The sequence below is a fragment of the Triticum dicoccoides genome, chromosome 7A (genome assembly GCF_002162155.2).
Source record: "Triticum dicoccoides isolate Atlit2015 ecotype Zavitan chromosome 7A, WEW_v2.0, whole genome shotgun sequence".
Lineage (NCBI taxonomy): Eukaryota > Viridiplantae > Streptophyta > Magnoliopsida > Poales > Poaceae > Triticum > Triticum dicoccoides.
In genome coordinates this window covers 689,513,115-689,538,555 of record NC_041392.1, presented here as the reverse complement: position 1 = coordinate 689,538,555, position 25,441 = coordinate 689,513,115, and the positions used below count along the sequence as shown (strand labels likewise).

The 25,441-nt window shown below is 48.0% G+C and overlaps 1 protein-coding gene across 1 annotated transcript; it reads left to right on the top strand.

Moving 5' to 3' along the window:
* The first annotated feature begins 759 nt into the window (after positions 1-759).
* Positions 760-4,438, top strand: LOC119332574 (protein QUIRKY-like). The gene has a single exon (XM_037605754.1). It carries the CDS (start codon positions 973-975, stop codon positions 4,225-4,227), a length of 3,255 nt encoding a protein of 1,084 aa, XP_037461651.1. The 5' UTR covers positions 760-972; the 3' UTR covers positions 4,228-4,438.
* The last annotated feature ends 21,003 nt before the right edge of the window (positions 4,439-25,441 follow it).

The following is a 25,441-nucleotide window of genomic DNA, read 5'->3' as shown; positions in this document are numbered from 1 at the left end:
TCCAAGGGTGGATGGCGTGCACCGCTATGCTTTTAGGCTCGTCGACGTACGTACGTGGCGCATCAGTCACCACGTCGGCCGGTGAGAGGGGTCAGGTGGCGCCTTTGTAGTAGCCACAGCCAGGATGAACTGCCACCGGGGCGCTACCACCACGCATGGCCTGCGGCTCTGCGCACCATCATCTCTTTACATTCCCCACATCTTTCTGAAGCCAGATTTCACTTTCAGAAGGAGTTGTCCCTTTGACAGAGCATCAAGCCCGTTTTGTTCTCCCATTTTCATCCGTCAGGGATCGATCATTTGACCTCCCGGGCAACCAAGCAAATGAAGTTACCGCACGCACGCGCGCCAGAGAAAAGCCATGGCGGCAGTGTGAACTAACAGACGGCGACGGCAGCAGAATCCGCAACAGGAGAACACATCACCAAGCGCGCAGAGAAAAGCAAGCAGCAGACAGACGAGATTCTGCGCGGGCAAAGCGAGAGCTTCCATGTCAAGAAAGCCACCAGCTTCGGGATCATCCATGATCCATCTCCCTCCGTCCGCCTCACTCTAGCTCAGATTCTCTGGCTCGATCGCTCCTCACAAAGCAAAGCACACCGCCACCGGCTACCTACGTGCTCCCTCCGAAAGCGAAAGCATTTGGAAACCACCACCACCCCCGTCAACACCATAAGGAACCTCATTCCATTTGATCGACCCCTTCGCTTTCCCATCATCACCACCACGGCCACCGACTCCCGAATAATCCCTCTTCCTCCATTGCCTCGCTTTGGCTCAGATTCTCTCGCACGTACGCTCCATGGTTCTACCTAGCTAGCTCCTCTCTCACTGCTCACTCCAAAAGCAAAAGCACTCGGAAACCACCACACCCCTCCACGCCATAAGGAACCCTATTCCATCTGATCGCTCGCTCGCTTTCCCATCGTCGGCGCCGCGCGAGAGAGCGCCTCCATCGCCGAGCTCGCTGCCATGGCGGACGGGGGGCCGCCGCACGCGCACGGGCAGATGGTGCGCAGGCTGGCGGTGGAGGTGGTGGACGCGCGGGACCTGGTGCCCAAGGACGGGCTCGGCACCTCCAGCGCCTACGCGGTGGCCGACTTCGACGGACAGCGCAAGCGCACGCGGACCGTGCCGCGGGACCTCAACCCGCAGTGGCACGAGCGCCTCGAGTTCGCCGTGCCCGACCCGGCCGCCATGCACGCCGAGTCGCTCGACGTCTCGCTCTACCACGACCGCCGCTTCAACCCCTCCGGCGGGGGCGCCGGGGGCGGCAAGAACCACTTCCTCGGCCGCGTCCGCATCTACGGCTCCCAGTTCTCGCGCCGCGGCGAGGAGGGCATCGTCTACTTCCCGCTCGAGAAGCGCAGCCTGCTCAGCTGGATCCGCGGCGAGGTCGGCCTCAAGATCTACTACTACGACGAGCCGGCCGTGCCGCCCCCGCCGCCGCCGGAGGACCGGCCGCCCGAGGGGGCTGACAACGCGCCGCCGCCCGAGGTCCCGCCGGAACAGCCCAGGGAGCTCCCACCTGAGCTCCCAGAGCCGACGGAGGCCGCCGTGGAGGTGCAGCAGCCGCAGGCGCAGCCTCCGGTCATCATCGTGGAGGAAGCTCCCATGCACGGGCCACACGGTCCCATGATGCCGCCGCCCATGATGCACGGCCACATGATGCCGCCGCCGATGCATGGGCCACACGGCCCGATGATGCATGGTCCGCACGGTCCCATGATGCACGCCCGGATGATGCCACCGCAGCCAGAGCCTGAGCCGGAGCCGCAGCCGCAGCGTGAACCAGGGCCGGGGCCCGACGGGGCAGAAATGTACCCGCCTGAGCTCCGCAAGGAACGGATGGCGTCGAGCGACGGGCATGTCCGCGTCCCCCGACACCCGAGCGGCGGCTTCGGGCCTGATTACTACACGGCCGCCTCTCCCCGCGACATCTCCGGGCGGTTCGCGTCCGCCGGCGAGGCCGTCGAGCCGGTGCAGTCGACGTACGACCTGGTGGAGCCGATACGATACCTCTTCGTGCGCATCGTGCGGGTGCGCGGCATCCGCGCCTGCGAGGGCCCCTACGTCAAGATCCAAGCCGGCCCGCACTGCCTCCGCTCCCGGCCGGGCCGCGACGTCTCCGGCACCGGCAGCCCCGAGTGGAACCAGGTGTTCGCCGTCAGCCATGCGAAGCCGGAGCCGACGCTCGAGATATCCGTCTGGGACGGCGGGGCGCCATCTCCGGCGGACGCCTTCCTCGGCGGAGTGTGCTTCGATCTCTCCGACGTGCCCGTCCGCGACCAGCCGGACGGACCGCTGGCGGCGCAGTGGTACCGGCTCGAGGGCGGCGAGCCGGGCATGGTCACAGGGGACATCATGGTGTCGGTGTGGATCGGCACGCAGGCCGACGACGTGTTCCCGGAGGCCTGGAACACCGACGCGCCCTACGCCGCCTACACCCGCGCCAAGGTGTACCAGTCGCCCAAGCTGTGGTACCTGCGGGCGTCGATCATCGAGGCGCAGGACCTGCGCGTGCCGACGCCGCCGCCGGGGCTGCCGTTCGACGTGCGCGTCAAGGTCCAGCTCGGCTTCCAGTCGGCGCGCACCCGCCGGTCGGTGGCCAGCAGCAGCGGCTCGGCGTTCGCGTGGTCCGAGGACCTCATGTTCGTCGCGTCCGAGCCGCTGGACGACACCCTCGTCCTGCTCGTGGAGGACCGGTCGATGATCAAGGAGCCTGCTCTGCTCGGCCACGCCACCATCCCCGTGAGCTCCGTCGAGCAGCGCCTCGACGAGCGGCAGATCGTCGCGTCAAGATGGTTCAATCTCGAGGGCGGCATGGGTCATGGAGACAGCGGGGATCAGCAGGGACAAGCACCTCCAGGGTTCTACTCGGGCAGGCTGCACCTTCGACTCTCGCTGGAGGGAGGATACCACGTGCTCGACGAGGCGGCGCACGTGTGCAGCGACTACCGGCCGACGGCGAAGCAGCTGTGGAAGCCGCCGGTGGGCGTGCTGGAGCTCGGCATCGTCGGAGCGTGCGGCCTGCTCCCCATGAAGACGAAAGGAGGGTCCAAGGGCTCCACGGACGCCTACTGCGTGGCCAAGTACGGCAAGAAGTGGGTGCGCACGCGCACCGTCACCGACACCTTCAACCCGCGCTGGAACGAGCAGTACACGTGGCAGGTGTACGACCCGTGCACGGTGCTCACCGTCGCCGTCTTCGACAACTGGCGCATGTTCGCCGGCGCCGGCGACGAGCGCCAGGACTACCGCATCGGCAAGGTGCGCGTGCGCGTCTCCACGCTCGAGACCAACCGCGCCTACACCGCGTCCTACCCGCTGCTCGTGCTGCTGCGCCCGGGGCTCAAGAAGATGGGCGAGGTGCAGCTCGCCGTGCGCTTCTCGTCGCCGGCGCACCTCCCCGACACCTGGGCCACCTACACCTCGCCGCTCCTGCCGCGCATGCACTACCTCCGCCCCATCGGCGTCGCGCAGCAGGAGGCGCTGCGGGGCGCGGCCGTGCGCACCGTGGCAGCATGGCTGGCGCGCTCCGAGCCGCCGCTCGGGCCGGAGGTGGTGCGCTACATGCTGGACGCGGACGCGCACACCTGGAGCGTGCGCCGCGCCAAGGCCAACTGGTTCCGCATCATGGGGGTGCTCGCCTGGGCCGTCGGGCTGGAGCGGTGGCTCGACGGCGTGCGGCGCTGGCGCAACCCCTCCACCACCGTCCTCCTCCACGTCCTCTACCTCGTCCTCGTCTGGTACCCCGAGCTGGTGGTGCCCACCGCGTCGCTCTACGTCTTCCTCATCGGCGTCTGGTACTACCGGTTCCGGCCGCGGGCGCCGGCCGGCATGGACGCGCGGCTGTCGCAGGCCGACACCGTGGACGGCGACGAGCTGGAGGAGGAGTTCGACGCCGTCCCGGCGCCCGACGTCCTCCGGCTACGGTACGAGAGGCTGCGCACGCTGGCCGGGCGGGTGCAGCGCGTCATGGGCGACGTCGCGGCGCAGGGCGAGCGGCTGCAGGCGCTGGTGAGCTGGAGGGACCCGCGGGCGAGCCGGATCTTCGTCGGCGTCTGCCTGGCCGTCGCCGTGGCGCTGTACGCGATGCCGCCCAAGATGGTGGCCGTGGCGAGCGGGTTCTACTACCTCCGCCACCCCATGTTCCGGGACCCGATGCCCGCCGCGGCCGTCAACTTCTTCCGCCGCCTGCCCAGCCTCTCTGACAGGATGCTATGAGATTGGTGCCGGCTCCAATGTTCTTTCTTTCTTTTTTTTCGTTGCCGCAATAAACGTACGTACTATAGTGTGCGATAGGAATATACTCTATATCGGGGGAGAGAAAAAGTGTAGAAATAACACAATGATGATTGTATTCATAAGCATAGAAAACACATTATTAAAGACAATAGTTTATTTGATTGTGACAGCAATTGCTGCATAATTTACATGTGCCACGTTTTCATAGTCGCAAAAAGCTTGTCGCCAAGGACTCCGATTAATTCAATTTTGCTAAAGCACATCTTGTGCCATTGATCGTACGGGAAGATTCATGTGCTGCATACCACTCCTTCATCTCCTTGAAATTAGGGGCGCGCGCGTGGAAACGGTTACGCCACGGCTAGTGGGGAAAGTGGGGGTGCGACGCCTCGATCCTCGCCCTAGAAATCCGCCACGTGTTGCACGGTACCTGCGCGCGTTGCCGTTGCGGGCGCCGTTGATTCAAAGATCTATGGCTGAAGAACAAGGATGTCGGACCCTAAAGAAACGTGAAGAAAGTATCACCAACACCGACAAGGATGGATGGCAAGACGACTCCATACCGACCCCAAAGTTTATGGTGCGTTCAACGGCGAACCAGCCTCTCTTTCAACACTCATCAACAGGCTGAAAACAAAGCAAAATATGAATGCAATCTTAGACATGTTTGATGCAGGCTTGTGCCAGGAAACTAAACAAGGTTGTAAACAAGGAGAAAATCAACATTAAGCATTGCCAATCCAATCTATATCAAGGCAAACAAGAAGTTACATAAAACATTTAACATATGTGAATGAATATTTATACTTCACAGCTATACTGAACTGGAGGAGGCAATGGATTTGGTCCCAATCGCAACCATCCCCTTAACATTGCTCGGTCAATTTTCAAAGTCCACGCAAAAAAAATGCTACAGTCCTCAATATGATCAAACACAGTGCCAACGACTGAGGAAAGACGTTACACCAAATATATACAAGAGTGTTCATGGTAGCTGCTGCTTCTATCTAATTCTCACGGGCTGTCTGTTCCACCAGCAACCTGGCAATGTCATTGGCTAAAATATTCCACATACCCAATCCAAGCAAGGTCCTTCAGTCTAAATTGAACTATAACACCGATTAACAAGCATTTCTATAAAGGCCGGTCACCACTGTAACACTTGCAGAAGATAAAGGCCTCCTTATTAAAAATGAAGTAATAAACATCACCAAGAATGTCTTGTGCCACTGGTAGTACTAATGACCCTTTAGTCCCGGTTCAATCCAGAACCGGGACTAAAGGCCCTCCACGTGGCCGGTCCACCTTTAGTCCCGGTTGGAAATTTCCTGATTTTTTTTGAATTTTTTTATTTTCAAATTTCTGAATTATTTTAACCTCTAATCTCTAATCACCCCTCATCATTTCAAATCATCTCACTTCCCGAACGGTCACCCATCCTCTCACTACTCCAGCCTGAGCACGCTTAACTTCCGGATTCTATTCTCCCTCGTTTCCAAGTCTGCACTTGTTGTTTTCCTGACAATAGTAAGATGTCAATCCTATTAACTCTCAGGAATTTAGCTTGAGCATGAAGTCACATATTTCACTTTTTGAGTTTAAAACTATTGTTCTAAGAAACAATAATTTTTTAGTAACACTAATATTTTTGAATAAGTAGTTTGACCACAGTTTGACCATAGTTTGACCAGATTTGACCAAAATTCAAAAAAGGTGAAATAATTATTTAATAACACTAATATTCTTGAATAATTATTTAGTAACACTAATACTTCTTGAATAAGTAGTTTGACCATAGTTTGACCGGATTTACTGAAAATTTAAAAAACCTGAAATTTGAGCATAACTTTTTTTCCTTTTGGAATTTGAGGATTCTAGAAATTTGCAAATAGGCCGTAGATGAAGAATGTTTGAGGATCCTATTGGAAAAAAATTAATCATGTATTTAAAAAATATTCGACATGTACACAAAAAAATGTTTCATGTATTTAAATAAATGTGTAGCATGGCTAATAAAATGTTACTATTAAATGTGAAAGCAGAGAGAAAAAAACAGGTGAAAAACAGAAAAACAAATAAAGCAAAACAAAGAAACCCCCAAAACAAGGGAAACACAAAAGGAAAGGCAAAAAACTAAAATGGAATAAAACCCATGCAAATGAATGGATAACAGTGAAATCTAAGTAAGATACAAAGAAAAACGAACACAACAAAACAAAAAGGAAAAAAAGAAATTAGAAAACCAAGTGAAGTTTAAGAAAGAAACAAAGAAAATTAAGGAAACATGGAAATAAATGAAAGGAAAAACACTGAAAGCCAATAAAAACTAAGGAACCCGATAAAAAACAAAGAAACCGGAAGAAAAACAAAAATAAAGAAAAATAAAAACTGCAGCGAAAACTACAAGCGCGTACGAGCGCCATTATTGAACGGACACGCGAAATCCTTCAATAAAGACGGTAGGTACTCGCATGATAAGCACAATATATAGTTCTTGCGGTAGAGGAAGAAGGCGCCTAAACAGGGCCTGTGACGCTTGTCGCTCGTCGGCTGGCTTATCTACACTTTCCTGACTTGGGTTTTTTGCGAGCTGACAGCTTGGTTGCCAACAAGTTGACTGTTGACTATTGATTTTTTTTCACAATATTGGAAAAGTTCAAAAAAGGGAAAAAGTTAACAAATTTGGTAAAAAGTTTGGAAAATATAATATAGTTCACCAAAATTTAAAAAATAGTGAAATAAAAAATAACTTCGAAACAAAGTTCATCTAAATTGGAAAATAAATCAATAATACGAAAAAAATAGTTCATATTTTTACAAAAAGTCCAAAATATGTATTTGTTTTGCAAAATTTTAAATAAATAAGAAAAAAGGAAAAACTTAGGATTTCTTAAAAGTCGAATTTGTAAAAAAACACATTTCACAAAAATATAAAAATCAAATGAAAATAAATATATAAAGTAAAAACATAAAAGCAAACCAAAAAACTAGAGAAGACCCAATACAGTAAAACCAAAACGAAAAAAGAAAAATTCAGCTGGGAAACTTGGCGAATCCTATTTGATGCTTCAGGCACCCATTTGTAAAATACACAATTAGGGCCCATGCAGTTTTTTCTTTCCGTGTTTTATATCCGCAAAAAAAGCTTGCGCTGCAGAGGAATAGAAACAGCGACCTCCTATATTTTGTACACTGGTGTAAACACCGTGCCACCAAACAGAATCTGGTGATTTACAATCTTTTCTTCCTCTTCTTCGCACCTTTTCCCTTTTTCATTTTTATTTTTTTAGTTTTCTTTTTTCTTATTCCTTTTTTTGCCTTTTCATTTTCTGTATCTTCTTCTTCCTGGATCGATGAATTGTTTCAAACACGTGAACTTGTTCTTCAAATTGGTGATTTTTTTAAAATTCGATAAAGTTTTTCAAATTCTATGAAATTTTTCCAATTTTTGTGGACATTTTTAGATAATCCCTGAAATTTCTTTTTCAATTGTTGATGATTTTATTTAAAAAAATTATAAACAAATTTTCGAATTGATGAACCTGTTTCAAATTCAATGAACTATTTTTATCAAAATCCACAAACTTTTTTGCTAATTTTGTGAACTTTTTTCAAATCGATGTACATTTTTTTTCAAAATCATGCACTTTTACAAAACCGATTAACATTTTCTTCAAATTTGTGATTTTTTTCTGAAAATGGATGAACTTTTTCCAAATTTTGCGATCTTTTTTCTGAAATCATTGAACTTTTTTTTAATACATAAACTTTTTTCTTGCAACTTCTTTTTTAATATGTGAACTTTCAAATGTTGTTCACATTTTTTTCTGAAAAAATCACATCTTTTTCTAAAATGTAAATGCAATAAATAGTGATGCTACAGTTTGTTCTGGTATTGTTCGCGTTTAAATCATTAATTAGCGCCTAATAGCTCTAGTGGTTAGGCAACGTGCATCGTATCTGAATGGCTCGAGCTCGAATCCTCGCAGGAGCTATGTTTTTGAGAAGTTTTTCGCGCTATAAGAGCAACTTCAATGGAACGACTCATTTTGTCCACGGTCGTCTATTTGGATCATAACGTACAGAAAGAAGGCCCAACGCGCCGATTCAAACGGACGCATGTCCATTTTTCGTCCGCGGGTGACCTATTCCCGGTCCATTTTTTAGTTTGATTTGCGTCGGCGCGGACACGCGACGGACGCGCGCGCGGTCGCCTACTTCTGTCCCTAGGCCTGCTGGTCTGTGACACATTGGCCTCCCTTCCCCGGCCAACAAGCAACCCTCGTCCCCCGCCTCCTCCGTCACCGACGCCGCCGCCTATTTTTGCGGCGACTTTTCCAGCTGCCGCCGCCTCCACATCCGCCCAGCAACGCCGCCCTGCCCCCAGCCGCCCACCGCCGCCGGTGAGCAAACTAGTTCCCGCCACCGGTTTCCCCACCGCACAGCCGCCCCGCGACCAAGAAGACGCCTCGCCGGGCCCGCCACATACGACCGGCACGCTCGTCGGACGCCGTCACACTCGTCAGACGCCGTCACACTCGTCAGACGCCGGCAGGGACAGCTAGCTGGTCTGTGGGCGCCGCGTCTCCCCTCGCCGGTCGTCTCTTTCTTCGACGCCCGCAAGCTGTTCGACAGTTTGCCAATGTATGAAAATGGACTCCGCCGACGAGTTCTTTTTTCATAATTTCATTTGCGACTCCGACGATTCGTCGTCCGACGACGGGGAGGAGATATTGGCTGTCGTGTTGGTCCATCACCACCTCAACAACCAGCGAGCGTTGTTCCGTGGCTCCATTCCGGGCCACCTTTCGGCGTTGAATCGTAACCGAGAGAGCGGGCATTTCCTTCTTTGGAAGGACTACTTTGATACAACAAATCCATTGTTCAAACATCACAAATTTCGCCGCCGGTTCCGTATGAGTAGGCATGTTTTCAACCATATTAGAGAGGGAGTGGTCGGCTATGATGACTACCTCGAGTGCAAAGAGGATGCCGTTGACAAGATTGGTTTCTCCTCTTATCAGAAATGCACTGCTGCCATCCGAATACTTGCATACGGAGTGCCCAGTGATCTCATTGACGAGTATGTCCGTATGAGCGAGTCTACATGCCTAAAGTCCCTGTATAAGTTCTGCAAGGCTGTGATTGCTGTGTTTGGTCCTAAGTACTTGAGAGAGCCGACAGCTGCAGGTACAACCCGTTTGTTGGCGATGAATACTAGCAGGGGCTTCCCGGGGATCTTGGCAGCATAGACTGCATGCACTGGGAGTGGAAGAACTGCCCTTCTACTTGGCAAGGATGGTATAAGGGACATGTCAGGGCTTGCACTGTCATACTAGAGGCCTCTGGCATCTCAAGATCTCTGGATCTGGCACTCTTTCTTTGGCATGACTGGATCACACAATAATATCAACGTGCTTCAGCGCTCGCCGGTGTTTGTTAGGTTTGCCGAAGGCAACAACCCACCGATGAACTTTACTGTCGACGGCCACAACTACGACAAAGGGTACTATTTGGGTGACGGTATCTATCCCCAGTGGACCACTATTGTAAAGACAATACCCAACCCTGTTGGAGAGAAAAGGAAAAGATTTGCCCAAGAGCAAGAGAGTGCTAGAAAGGATGTCGAGCGTGCCTTTGGTGTTTTGCAATCTCGATTGGGCATCGTTCGGTATCCTACTAATACTTGGAGCACGCAAAAACTATGGGAGGTGATGACTGCTTGTGTGATCATGCACAATATGATCGTAGAGGACGAGCGCCCGGAACGTCTGTACGATCAAGGCTTTCAGTTTCAGGGTGAGAATGTTGTGCCTGAGCATGGAGTAGCGGCAACATTTAAGCAGTTCACTCAGTTTCATGAAGACATGCGTGATTGGAAAACTCACGTGCAACTGCAAAATGATTTGGTTGAGCATATGTGGACTCATGTTGGTAACCAATAGATGTATCTTCTTTTATTCGTTTGTAAAATTATGTGAAACATTTTTATTTTTATTTGGCCTGTAACTATACTATTTATTTAGGCGGTCTATTTTGTTTGTTAAATTTTCATTTCACAATATGTTGAATGCAATGCAAAATTGGGCAGCCAGCCGGCCACGCCTGCACATATGGGTCAACGCATTGGACGCGCTGCCGACCCATATGAAAAACAGGACGGACGCCGGACGAGCGGCCAATCCAAACGAACAAAAAACGGATAAAATTGCCGTCCGTTTGAGTCGGCCCGTTGGATTTGCTCTAAATGCCTTGCGTGTTCCTTGGCCGGCCCACCAGGTGTGGCTTGGGCGCCAGTTCCTTGATCTGACGGTAAAAGCGTCCTATAGGAGCTCTTGGAAGCTTCCCAAAACCGGATGAAATCCCGCCGAAATCAAAGGAATACTCGTTGCAAAGAGCATTTCATTTTTTGAGGTCACGACAAGTGGCGCACATGTAACACGTGACTTGTCGCAACCTAGGAGTTTCTCTTTTTTCTAGATCTATTTATTCACAATGTTTTATCTTTTAAACCGTGTGTCTAAATCTCGAACCGTTTTCATTATTAGATTTCTCGCGTCAAGATCTTCAAAACTAGATCCCATGTTGATAGATTTTGACAAACTTTATTTTCATGAAAAAAAAACAGACGAAAAAACCGAACAAAAAAACCGAACTGATAGCACGGTTTTTTCCTTTTCCAAAAGAGGCATGCCCGTGCCTCTCGCGAAATCACACCCGTGCCTCTAGTGGAAGCAAAACCGTGACTCTCATGAAAGAAAAAAAATGTGTTTTTTTGTTTTCGAGAGGCACAGCCGTGACTCTCGCGAAAGCACAACTGTGCCTCTCGCAGAATCAAAACCGTGACTCTCACGAAAGAAAAAAAAACAGAAAACGCGTATTTTTTCCTTTTCTGAGAGGCACGGTCGTGACTCTCGCGAAAGCACAACCGTGCCTCTCGCGAAAGCAAAACCGTGACTCTCGCGAAAGAAAAAAAAACAGAAAATGAGTTTGTTTTCCCCTTTTCGAGAGGCACGGCCGTGACTCTCGCGAAAGCACAACTGTGCCTCTCGTGGAAGCAAAACCTTGGCTCTCGTGAAAGAAAAAAAACAGAAATCGCGTTTTTTTCCGTTTCCGAAAGGCACGGCCGTGACTCTCGTTAAAGCACAACCGTGGCTCTTGTGGAAAACTCGTGACTTTTGCAAAAAAAAGAAAATGCGTTTTTTTCGCGTAATTTGTTTTTGACATTTTTTTTGATAAAAAGCTAAGGAAGACTGGGGGAAAACCGAAACGTAAAAAAACCCTAAAAAAACCGTTTAAAAAATCGAAAACAGGTGCGAAAAAATAAAAATAAAATTTGAAGGAAGAGTCCAGAGCGCGACATGTGGCGAATGACTAAGAACACGCTAAGTGACGCTGATCGTTGCGAGGCTTTCAAAGAAGCGCTCGTTAACTACTTGCTTCGAGATCCCGCTCGCTGCCTAAGATGTGCCAACGCTTTATGTGTGTGACCGATTCAGGCGTGGGCGCCAGTTCACAGGAAAGAATGCCACTGGTGTCATAAGCGCCCAGTTCATAGGAAATGGTGTAGTGGGGTCATACCGGAGCTATTTGAGAAACAAAGCCCCTACTCTCCTCTGGCGAGCGCGTTACTAAGTCGGTCCATTGCTGTAGCTGTGGCGTGAGTTTTTTTCTTGCGGTTTTTTTTCTTGGTAGCTAATGTTTTGTATGGCTTTCATTTGTTATCTATATTTTTCTTTGCTTTTTTTCCTTTTTTATCTTTATCTTTTTCTTCGGTTTTCTTTATTTCTTTCTTCAAATTTTGTTTGTTACCTTTGTTCCTATTTCCTTTTTTCAAACACATGTCTAACTTTTTAATACATATTGTACATTTTTCATATACATTAAGTCATTTTATACATGTTCAATATTTTTCAAATACATATAATTTTTTTCAAATATATATTTCGATGTCTAATTTTTTTCACATATGATGTATATTTTCATATACATCTAATTTTCTACAGGTTTAAATTTTTTCAAACACATTATTTCTCAAATACATGTTTTTTAAAAACTAAATACATTTTAAAGATGTTTAAAATATATGTTGAAACAATTTTGTTGAATAATATTTAATAGTCTTTTGAAACATTGTGAAAAAATTATTGACATTGTACAATTTTGTAAAAATTGTCACATGCATATTCTGATGCACGGCGAAAATTCATAAAGTGAACGCACATTTTTTAACCAGATGAAATATTGTTTTGAATTAAAATATTATTTTTTAAACATGTAACATTTGCACAAAATATCACATACATTTATTTGAAACACGTAACTTTTTTTAAGCACGTACATTTTTTTGAATGGTTCAAACATTTTCTAAAAGTTGAGCAAACATGTTTTACACTGATAAACATTTCTTGAATGAGTGATGAACACTGATAGACATTTTTTACACATGCATTGATGTAAGACACGTATGTGATGATATGACTATAGGCGGGCAATAGATTTATGAAGAAAAAGGGTATACGCATATACATGAGCTGCCGACAAATGGGGACAAGAAAGAATTGTGCAGCTGGTTTCCGATGGGATCAGATTTGCACGGAACATTTTTCTGATGGGTCAAATAGTTGCAAGGGTTTTCCCCGCAAAAAAAAAAAATATGTTGCAAGGGTTTGGAGTGTGTATGGCAGTGGAGCCTGGAGTGTGTCATACATGGATCATGTTTTACAAGGCATCGATCAATGCACAGTGGTGTGCTGGGTTGACACAACGTGAGGTGGAGTATGGTTGCAGTTGGACAAGTCTAGTTGAGGTCAGATAGTTGGGTAACGTAGTAGAGAAATAAACCGACTTACGTACAAGCCCAAGTTCACTATGAAGATGTATACAAGGTTAGATATAATTGTTACTAACTTGGTGTTGCAGCAGAAGAACAGTTGGTGAAGATCGTTGGCGCCCTCGATGCGGCTATATCTCCCACGTGTCGAAGCACGACTTACAGGCATAATCGCATTGAAAGCAATGTCGCGAGGTAATCTTCACACAACCCATGTAATACATAAGGGAAAGAGATACATAGCTGGCTTACACTCGCCACTTCACGCAATTACATGAATAAAGCATTACATCAACCAGTTACAAACAAGGTCCGGCTACGGAACCAAAATAGAAGAAGACTACCCCAAATGCTACACAGATCCCCGATCGACCCCAACTGGGCTCCACTACTGATCAACTAGAACGAAACAACTCAAAGGACAAGATCTTCATCGAGCTCCTTCTTGAGCTTGGTTGCGTCACCTGCTCGGTATCACCGGCACCTGCAAACTGGTTTTGGAAGTATCTGTGAGTCACGGGGACTCAGCAATCTCACACCCTCGCGATCAAGACTATTTAAGCTTATGGGTAAGGTAAAAGGTATGAGGTGGAGCTGCAGGAAGCGACTAGCATATATGGTGCCTAACATGTACGCAAAAGAGAGCGAGAAGAGAAGGCAAAGCACGACCGTGAAACTATGATCAAGAAGTGATACTAGAACAACCTACGTCAAGCATAACTCCAACACCGTGTTCACTTCCCGGACTCCGCCGGAAAGAGACCATCACGGTAACACACGCGGTTGATGTATTTTAATTAAGGTCAACTTCAGGTTTTCTACAACCGGACATTAACAAATTCCCATCTCCCATAACCGCGGGCACGGTTTTCGAAAGTTCAAAATCCTGCAGGGGTGTCCCAACTTAGCCCATCACAAGCTCTCACGGTCAACGAAGGATATTCCTTCTAGCGGGAAGACCCGATCAGACTCGGAATCCCAGTTACAAGACATTTCGACAATGGTAAAACAAGACCAGCAAAGCCACCCGAATGTGCTGACAAATCCTGATAGGAGCTGCACATATCTCGTTCTCAGGGCACACCGGATTGTCCAAACTTCCGGTAGGCCAGCCAAGAATTGCCCCTGGTGGCCACCGGCGGCTGACAAGGTGGACCAACACTCAGAGGAGCACTAGCCCGGGGGGGTTAAAATAATGATGACCCTCGAAAGCGCGACTCCCAAGGGAAAAGAAAAGGCTAGGTGGCGAATGGTAAAACCAAGGTTGGACCTTGCTGGAGGAGTTTTATTCAAAGCGAACTGTCAAGGGGTTCCTATTATAACCCAACCGCGTAAGGAACGCAAAATCCGAGAACGTAACGCCGATATGACGAAAACTAGGGCGGCAAGAGTGGAACAAAACACCAGGCATAAGGCCGAGCCTTCCACCCTTTACCAAGTATATAGATGCATTAATTAGATAAGAGATATTGTGATATCCCAACAAGTAAACATGTTCCAACAAGGAACAACATCTCCATGTTCCAACAAGGAACAAACTTCAATCTTTACCTGCAACTAACAACGCTATAAAAGGGGCTGAGCAAAGCGGTAACATAGCCAAACAACGGTTTGCTAGGACAAGGTGGGTTAGAGGTTTGGTTTAACAATATGGGAGACATGATAAGCAAGTGGCAGGTATCGCAGCATAGGCATAGAAAAAGAGCGAGCATCTAGCAAGCAAAGATAGAAGTGATTTCGAGGGTATAGTTATCTTGCCTGAAATCCCGCAAGGAAGAAGAACGAGTCCATGAAAAAGACAAACGGACGTAGTCGACCGGATCCTCACTCACACGACGTTATCGGAACAAATCCGAAGAAGCAACACCGGAAAGAAGCAAACAACATAGTAAACGACCACGACATGAACATGGCATGATGCACAATCAAGTATGATGCATGTCCGGTTTAATGAAGCATGGCATGGTAAAGTGCACAAGCAATTCTACAAATTAAGTGGAGCTCACTATGCAACGAGTTGCATATTGACGAAACACCACGACAAGTTATTTAGTTTGATCTCGTTTATGTACCCAACAATATTAAATGTTGTTAAACATGGCAAGAGGGTGAAGCAAAGTAAAACTACCTATCTATCTAGTCAAGGTTAAATGAGGCCGGAAGCAACGAACAACAATTCTGGTAAATCCCCATATGCATATATTAGGTTTGGCACTGTTCTTCCCTAAACACAATTTTAGGGTTGTTAAACATGCAAAGTGAGGTCACCATGTTAAACTAGGCATTTTTTTCACCCCATTTACATATAAAGTTTGTTACAAACTGAGTTACGGTTATTTAGTTTTGAATTAAATCATTTTAGCATGTTATTTAAGCAAATTAAAGCAAACAGCAAGTTAAGCACCTCAAACATGCATGAAAGTTGGATATTGTGAAACTAGGTGAAATTCTAGTCAAGTTACATATATAAATCATTTCCATCCGATGCACGGTTTGAGAGTTATGTTATGCATGAACTAGGAGGACTTTTATGTAAAACTTCAGTCTCAGGATAAATGGCTAAAACGCAGATCTGAAAAAAAACAGGAACTGGGCCGAATCTGGCCGGCCCCAAAAGTGCACAGGAGCGAGGGCTGCTCACCCTGGGCCGAGGCCCACTACGGAGAGGAGAGGGACGCGCTGGGCCTAGCTGGAGGTTGCGACCCATGCGGGCACGAGGAGGCTGGCCCGGTCTCGCTGAATCGAGACGAGCAGGGCAGCGGTTCGAGCTCCTCTGCTCGAACAAAGCAGAGGCACGGCGCGGTTGCAGGCACAGGGAGACGTAGCTCCGGCGAGCAGTGGCCGGAGACGTGGAGACAGAGCGGAGCGAATCTGGGCGGGGGTCGAGGTAGAGGCGGCGGCGTCCTGGTAGAGGCAGAGGGCGCAGGCAGCAGCGCTGGACTTGGTCGTCGGCGGGGATGGCGGGGCTTGAAGGCGAGGTAGGAGAGACGGGGCACGGCAAGGGATGCAGGGGCGCTTGACAGGGCATGCTGGTGCTCCGGTAGTGGCGCGCCGACGACGACTCAGATCGAGGCTCGGGGCTGCTGCTGACGATGGAGGCGAGCTCCATGGCAGAGGTCGCGACGGCGGTCTCCTGCAGAGAGAGAGAGAGAGAGAGAGAGAGAGAGAGAGAGAGAGATGTGAGGGAGAGACAGGGAAAGGGGAAGGACGAGAAGGAAATAGAGGGGAAAACGCAGCGGGCCTCGGTTGCTGCTGATGTTTACCAACGACGGCGAGCTCCGGCTCGAGGGGAAGGCCGAGGCGCTCGGGAACAGGGAAGCGAGGTGGTTCGAGGTGGAGGCACGCAGGGGATCCGGTGGCCGCGGGGTTGAGGACGAGGTGGAGGCAGCACGGTCGCCGGTTGTTGCTACTACTCCGGCAAGGTGGCTCAGGCACGCTGGTTCCTCGGGCACGAGGGATCGAGCAAGGAGGAGGGGGTTGCGCTGGTTGGTGGGTTGGATCGAGCAGGGGAGATCCCAAGGGGGGATTTGGTCAGATGGCGGCGGCGATGGGACAAACTCCTAGGTTTTAGGGTTGCTGGTTTATATAGTGAATGGGTCTATATGCAGACTAATGGAAGCCCTACGATCTAAATCGGACAACAGAGAAAATATAGGTTAGGAAGTCCAATAAACAAAACGTAGATGTTTTGTAGACGTTTGGGGATGATCCGGATCCAACGGTGACGACAGCCCGGTTCGGGTCTGGGACAGCTTTCGGGCGCGCGCGCGAGGAGGGCCGCGGGCTGACGAGAGAGGTTAGGTTAGGCCTGGCGGTAGGTAGTGGACTGTGCAGAAGGCCTCAGGCTGAGAGAAGAGAAGAGAGAAAGGCCCGACGACTATTTCCGCAGACCGAAAATGTCCGACGATTTGACCAACTATATTGTCGCTATAGTTTAACGGTTGGGCTATCAAACAAACTCCGAATGCGATGAAACTTGACAGGCGGTCTATCTACACTATAATAAGACCACACGCCAACTTTCAACCCAATCCGAGAACATTTTCCGGCCACTTATAAAATAATATTTCGGACGTGCCGCGGGCGCGTGCAAGTGTGTCTGGGCTCAGAACGGACAACGGGCGGAACTGGGGAAACCCGGACGGATGCAAGTTTTGAAAACATGATGATGCAATGCGGATGATGACATGATAAAATGCAACACGCAAGCAAATGACATGGCAGCGACAACGAATAACTGGAAGACACCTGGCACATCGGTCTCGGGGCGTTACAACACTCCACCACTACGAGAGGATCTCGTCCCGAGATCTAGAATGGCACCGGAGGGTAAACGGAAGAGGAAGATGAGAGGTAAAACTAAGTTGCTTCTTTGACCAATGAGTGAAACCAAAGAACCTTGCGAGGTTGAACAAATTCGCGAAAAAAATACAACGAAGGGGAACAAAGTCGAAAACACCCCGTTAGAAAAGAGGGACAAAGAACATTGCGAAAAACCTTGAGGTTGAAGGGCAAGATATATATTGAAACCACTCCGGTTAAGTCAAGATAGAGAAGGATTAAGAATGATATAATTTGGAAAGCACTCCGACTGAAAATGGAAGGAATTAACAAGAACTTGACAAGATGAGAGGATACTTGATGAAATCAACAACACACTACCTCCGGAATTATTGAAAGAATGGCACAAAGGGTAAGAACGATTTCATACGGCACTCCGGTTGAGAAGGGAGCCAAAACTTGACAGAATGGGAAGAACTTGAAAATAGGGCATGGCACTCCGGTTAAATGGGATAAGCAAGGAAAGAACATGATCTTCACAATCCGAGACGATGAGTGAAGAGAGCAACATCACAAATCTTCCAGAACAAAAGAATAGAAGCTAGATTGTTGGGATAAAGGGACGGAGAAGAAAATGGCAATTTCTGCCACAAATGAGCTTGAGAAGGTATCCTTAGGAGAAGGGTCGAACGGAGTTGTTGGAAAAACAGCAACGAAAAGGATAAGCTTGATATGGACTTATAGGAGACATCTCAAAATTATGAGGTGACAACTTGCCACTCACGAAAAAGATTTGATTGGATTGATATCAACAAGGGAACAAGAAACTTATATCACCGGGAGGATAAATGAAAAACTTGGATCATTTATAAGCACCATAATTAGAAACAATCCTTAGGGAAGGCTTTAGGTGAAATATAACCCAATATAACTCCAATGAAGAGATTGATGGATTTAAAATACCTCATTCTTAACAATATGTGAATCATGAAGCATGAACTCAAATTATCAAGAATGACGTAATACCACCTCCAATGGTACGGAAGAAAGAATTGCACTCCGTATTGCAAGATGAAGAATACTTGAGCTCCTTAGGAAAGAATCTCGATGAAAACTTCGAGAAGGGATAAAATCCTTGATGAACCATCGTGTAGAGCCTTCATTAGGAACTCCGGTAGCAAAAGAATGATCAAACGAAATGAAGGATGAAAAGAATAAGGTTGAAGCCTTGCAATGATTTAGATGGATCTTCGTGATGATATAATTGAGAGATCTTGGAACTCCGAGAGAAAAGATAAAGCATCTCGAACCGAGAATGTGCTATGAAGAACCTCCAGAATAAGGAATTGAATTCACTCGATGAAACAAGAATAAAAATTACATTATGCTTATCCTTCACCAATTAAATTGATGACAAGCAACGGATTTGACATACTACTTGTTCTAGTAGAAAAGATTAAGATAGATATAGCGTCAACTTGGAAAGGTCTTCAGCAAATCACCGGTCGGGTTGGAACAACGAATAAATTGATACGAAAAGAAGGAAGGGAAATCTTGAACGAACACCGTAAGAATTAGAAATGAACGAAGAAAAGATAAGGAAAACACCAGGAAGAATTATGAAATGAACGAAGGTGCTTGAGGGAATTTAGATACAGGTGAAACGAATAGAACACGAACCGATTAGAGAATATTTGAATGATGCACTGGTAAGATATGGAGAACAATAGTTGAAAGCTGAGAATGAATAAATCTTCTGAGATGATGGGCTCCGTGAAATCAAACTGAAAAGACTCCTGAATTGCTCTAGATGGGTGAAAAGAATTCTCACAATCGAAAACAATTATGATAGGATGGCATAAAGCTAGCACCATGAATCTTGAAGAGAATGGAGCAAGATTTAATAGAAAATCTTCTTTGGTCTTCAAAATCCAAGAATGACGACGGGAAAACACCACCAAGAATTGTTGAGGCACTCCGGAGTTAAAATTGGAAATGTTGAACCAACGATGAAAGAATTTGAAAGGTCTTGGAGAAAGACATCTGACTGATGAAAATTCATTCTTGCGTCAAACTTTGAGATGAATTTGAAAATACTTCGGGAGAAATAAGAAGAGTCAGGTAAGATCCTGAAAAAAAACCTGTGGGTTAGGGCCCACTGAAAAGATAGACCGTTGAACGATTTAGAAGAGAGATTGCACCGGTTGATTTAAAAGGCTTGAATGAGATAACAACCTCGAAAGAGCTTGAAAGGATTACAAAAGCAGAGTGGAAACATGAATCTTCGAGATATCTTGAGCACTCCGGAACAATTGAATAGCAAACGAGGAATGATTATGGGGTGCACCGGCATAAAAAAAGCATTGGGTAAAAAGAAAAGACTATGCTCAATACCAAAGCTTGAATTGAATCCACCGAAGAAGGAAAAAAACCGCAGAATGATTAGCTTGAAGCTCCACTAGAATCTTCATGAGAATCACCAGATAAGAACATTGACGGAAAGGAATGAAGAGATTTCCCATCAATAAAAGGATACTTGAATAAGAAATCTGAATCCTTGAAGAAACAAAGGGAGGGAGGGCGGGAAAAACAAAGGCAACTTGGGATGGATGAAACGAACACCGTTGAGAAGAACTGATAATTGATCTTGCGGATGTTGATGTGATCGGATCCACTTGAAGAGAGACACACCGGTTGAACAAGATTGACATGACAATCTCGATTATCATGAAGGATTGGTATTCACATCGGAGTATGAGAACACCATTTGGGGAATGTATGGAATCAACACTTGACATTGAAGCAACTCGAATACCACAACTCAAAACAAAACAAAGGATTGGCTTGCAGAATAAGCCGGAACAAACATATGATAGAGATTTCGTCCGAAGTTTTCGTGGTGGGGCCTACACGGGCTCGATCGTACAACACCATCATGTACAAGGCAGTGCACATGACATACGAAGCGTCCCCGAGTCGGCTAGCCAAGGACTCTTTAAGACACAACGAGACCACTGTAAAACCAACCGTGGATAGGCGGACCACTAGACGTCGAACCCCAATTTCAAATCATACATCTGTCAGAAAGAAATCCTAGGAGCTACTTGAATTCCCACTTATAAACTCCCGAAATTTTCTGATTATGCAATCAGGTATTGGGGATACAGGGGAAGCATAATATCTCACCCAAAACTAGCAAATCCTACATCCAGCTGTATCCATCCTTCAACACATACCCAAGAAACCTTCGAAAATCATCTACCTCAACCTTCGAAAAGCATCTGTTATACGAGTTATGGCAATACTCCCGAACTCCCGCCCCAGTACTGGGTGGCGTCGAGGTTATCTCACCAACAACTGCATAAAAGAGATTTTCGATGTCGGCGAAACTATCTCAGGTATTACAGAACCGCAACGATAAAATTGTGACGACAACACCTCGGAGCTCAACTCCCCGGGACACTGCGACAACCCCTAAATGACAGGAGGCACCAAGAACAATGTTCTCATCACAAATCGATCGGAACGATTCCAAGATACCCGCGTGATCCTAAATTTTTTTTAGTGAAATTTGAGAAGAGAAGAGACAAAACTCTACGTCAGGATGCCTTACCAGAGCGATCAAGGGACTGAGGAGTAAAAAGAAGTCCTAACTCTCTGATATATATAATTCCTAAATGACTCAAAACATTTCTAGACTCAATAACGCCAACGATTCGATCAAGCAGGGGGCTCCTAAGGTCGGGGGAGGCACTGATTACCAACTTGTCATGCCCTCGATGCGGCTATATCTCCCACGTGTCGAAGCACGACTTAGAGGCATAACCGCATTGAAAGCAATGTCGCAAGTGAGGTAATCTTCACACAACCCATGTAATACATAAGGGAAAGAGATATATAGCTGGCTTACACTCGCCACTTCACACAATTACATGAATAAAGCATTACATCAACCAGTTACAAACAAGGTCCGGCTACAGAACCAAAATAGAAGAAGACTACCCCAAATGCTACACAGATCCCCGATCGACCCCAACTGGGCTCCACTACTGATCAACTAGAACGAAACAACTCAAAGGACAAGATCTTCATCGAGCTCCTCCTTGAGCTTGGTTGCGTCACCTGCTCGGTATCATCGGCACCTGCAAACAGGTTTTGGAAGTATTGTGAGTCACGGGGACTCAACAATCTCACACCCTCGCGATCAAGACTATTTAAGCTTATGGGTAAGGTAAAAGGTATGAGGTGGAGCTGCAGCAAGCGACTAGCATATATGGTGGCTAACATGTACGCAAAAGAGAGCGAGAAGAGAAGGCAAAGCAAGATCGTGAAACTATGACCAAGAAGTGATCCTAGAACAACCTACGTCAATCATAACTCCAACACCGTGTTCACTTCCCGGACTCCACCGGAAAGAGACCATCACGGTAACACACGCGGTTGATGTATTTTAATTAAGGTCAACTTCAGGTTTTCTACAACCGGACATTAACAAATTCCCATCTGCCCACAACCGCGGGCACGGCTTTCGAAAGTTCAAAACCCTGCAGGGGTGTCCCAACTTAGCCCATCACAAGCTCTCACGGTCAACGAAGGATATTCCTTCTAGCGGGAAGACCCGATGAGACTCGGAATCCCGGTTACAAGACATTTCGACAATGGTAAAACAAGACCAGCAAAGCCACCCGAATGTGCTAACAAATCCTGATAGGAGTTGCACATATCTCGTTCTCAGGGCACACCGGATTGTCCAAACTTCCGGTAGGCCAGCCAAGAGTTGTCCCTGGTGGCCACCGGCGGCTGACAAGGTGGACCAACAGTCAGAGGAGCACTGGCCTGGGGGGGTTAAAATAATTATGACCATCGAGAGCGCGACTCCCAAGGGAAAAGAAAAAGCTAGGTGGCGAATGGTAAAACCAAGGTTGGGCCTTGCTGGAGGAGTTTTATTCAAAGCGAACTGTCAAGGGGTTCCCATTATAACCCAACCACGTAAGGAACACAAAATCCAGGAACATAACGCCGATATGACGGAAACTAGGGCGACAAGAGTGGAACAAAACACCAGGCATAAGGCCGAGCCTTCCACCCTTTACCAAGTATATAGATGCATTAATTAGATAAGAGATATTGTGATATCCCAACAAGTAAACATGTTCCAACAAGGAACAACATCTCCATGTTCTAACAAGGAACAAACTTCAATCTTCACCTGCAACTAACAACGCTATAAGAGGGGCTGAGCAAAGCGGTAACATAGCCAAACAACGGTTTGCTAGGACAAGGTGGGTTAGAGGCTTGGTTTAACAATATGGGAGGCATGATAAGCAAGTGGTAGGTATCGCAGCATAGGCATAGAAAAAGAGCGAGCATCTAGCAAGCAAAGATAGAAGTGATTTCGAGGGTATGGTCATCTTGCCTGAAATCCCGCAAGGAAGAAGAACGAGTCCATAAAGAAGACAAACGGACGTAGTTGACCGGATCCTCACTCACACGACGTTATCGGAACCAATCCGAAGAAGCAACACCGGAAAGAAGCAAACAACATAGTAAACAACCACGACATGAACATGGCATGATGCACAATCAAGTATGATGCATGTCCGGTTTAATGAAGCATGGCATGGTAAAGTGCACAAGCAATTCTACAAATTAAGTGGAGCTCACTATGCAACGAGTTGCATATTGACGAAACACCACGACAAGTTATTTAGTTCGATCTCGTTTATGTACCCAACAATATTAAATGTTGTTAAACATGGCAAGAGGGTGAAGCAAAGTAAAACTACCTATCTAGTCAAGGTTAAATGAGGCCGGAAGCAACGAACAACAATTCCGGTAAATCCCCATATGCATATATTAGGTTTGGCACTGTTCTTCCCTAAACACAATTTTAGGGTTGTTAAACATGCAAAGCGAGGTCACCATGTTAAACTAGGCATTTTTTTCACCCCATTTACATATAAAGTTTGTTACAAACCGAGTTACGGTTATTTAGTTATGAATTAAATCATTTTAGCATGTTATTTGAGCAAATTAAAGCAAACAGCAAGTTAAACACCTCAAACATGCATGAAAGTTGGATATTGTGAAACTAGATGAAATTCTAGTCAAGTTACATATATAAATCATTTCCATCCGATGCACGGTTTGAGAGTTATGTTATGCATGAACTAGGAGGACCTTTCTGTAAAACTTCAGTCTCAGGATAAATGGTTAAAACGCAGGTCCGAAAAAATAGGAACTGGGCTGAATCTAGCCGGCCCCAAAAGTGCACAGGAGCGGGGGCTGCTCACCCTGGGCTGAGGCCCACTACGGAGAGGAGAGGGACGCGCTGGGCCTCGCTGGAGGTTGCGACCCATGCGGGCACGAGGAGGCTGGCCCGGTCTTGCTGAATCGAGACGAGCAGGGCAGCGGTTCGAGCTCCTCTTCTCGAACAAAGTAGAGGCGCGGCGCGGTTGCAGGCACAGGGAGACGCAGCTCCGGCGGGCAGTGGCCGGAGACGTGGCGACGGAGCGGCGTGAATCTGGGCGGGGGTTGAGGTAGAGGCGGCGGCGTCCTGGTAGAGGCAGAGGGCGCAGGCAGCAGCGCTGGACTTGGTCGTCGGCGGGGATGGCAGGGCTTGAAGGCGAGGCAGGAGAGACGGGGCACGGCAAGGGATGCAGGGGCGCTTGACAAGGCCCGCTGGTGCTCCGGCAGTGGCGCGCCGACGACGACTCAGATCGAGGCTCGGGGCTGCTGCTGACGATGGAGGCGAGCTCCATGGCAGAGGGCGCGACGGTGGTCTCCTGCAGAGAGAGAGAGATGTGAGGGAGAGACAGGGGAAGGGGAAGGACGAGAAGGAAATAGAGGGGAAAATGCAGCGGGCCTCAGTTGCTGCTGATGTTCACCAACGACGGCGAGCTCCGGCTCAAGGGGAAGGCCGAGGCGCTCGGGAACAGGGAAGCGAGGTGGTTCGAGGTGGAGGCACGCAGGGGATCCGGCGGCCGTGGGGTTGAGGACGAGGTGGAGGCAGCGTGGTCGCCGGTTGCTGCTACTACTCCGGCAAGGTGGCTCGGGCACGCTGGTTCCTCGGGCACGAGGGATCGAGCAAGGAGGAGGGGGTTGCGCTGGTTGGTGGGTTGGATCGGGCAGGGAGATCCCAAGGGGGGATTTGGTCAGATGGCGGCGGTGATGGGACAAACTCCTAGGTTTTAGGGTTGCTGGTTTATATAGTGAGTGGGTCTATATGTAGACTAATGGAAGCCCTACGATCTAAATCGGACAGCAGATAAAATATAGGTTAGGAAGTCCAATAAACAAAACGTATACGTTTTGTAGACGTTTGGGGATGATCCGGATCCAACAGTGACGACAGCCCGGTTCGGGTCTGGGACAGCTTTCGGGCGCGCGCGCGAGGAAGGCCGCGGGATGACGAGAGAGGTTAGGTTAGGCCCGGCGGTAGGTAGTGGACTGTGCAGAAGGCCTCAGGCTGAGAGAAGAGAAGAGAGAGAGGCCCGACGACTGTTTCCGGAGACCGAAAACGTCCGACGATTTGACCGACTATATTGTCGCTATAGTTTAACGGTTGGGCTATCAAACGAACTCCGAATGCGATGAAACTTGACAGGTGGTCTATCTACACTATAATAAGACCACATGCCAACTTTCAACCCAATCCGAGAACATTTTCTGGCCACTTATAAAATAATATTTCGGACATGCCGCGGGCGCGTGCAAGTGTGTCTGGGCTCAGAACGGACAACGGGCGGAACTGGGGAAACCTGGACGGATGCAAGTTTTGAAAACATGATGATGCAATGCGGATGATGACATGATAAAATGCAACACGCAAGCAAATGACATGGCGGCGACAACGAATAACTGGAAGACACCTGGCACATCGGTCTCAGGGTGTTATAATGTATAACCTCCCAACTGTAAGAATTTTCTCCCTCGAATAAAGATCGAAATGACGATCTCTCTACCGGGTTGCATGCATACTATGTCATCGATCCGACAGTGCTTTGTCGTCCAGAACTAATCGTCGCTGGAGACTAGGGAGGGGTGGAGCAGCCTTGCGGCAAAACAGACTTTCATGAA

What these genes read in the sequence shown, in the direction of transcription:
- LOC119332574 (XM_037605754.1), top strand. Translation starts at nt 973, where the DNA reads ATGGCGGACGGGGGGCCGCCGCACGCGCACGGGCAGATGGTGCGCAGG.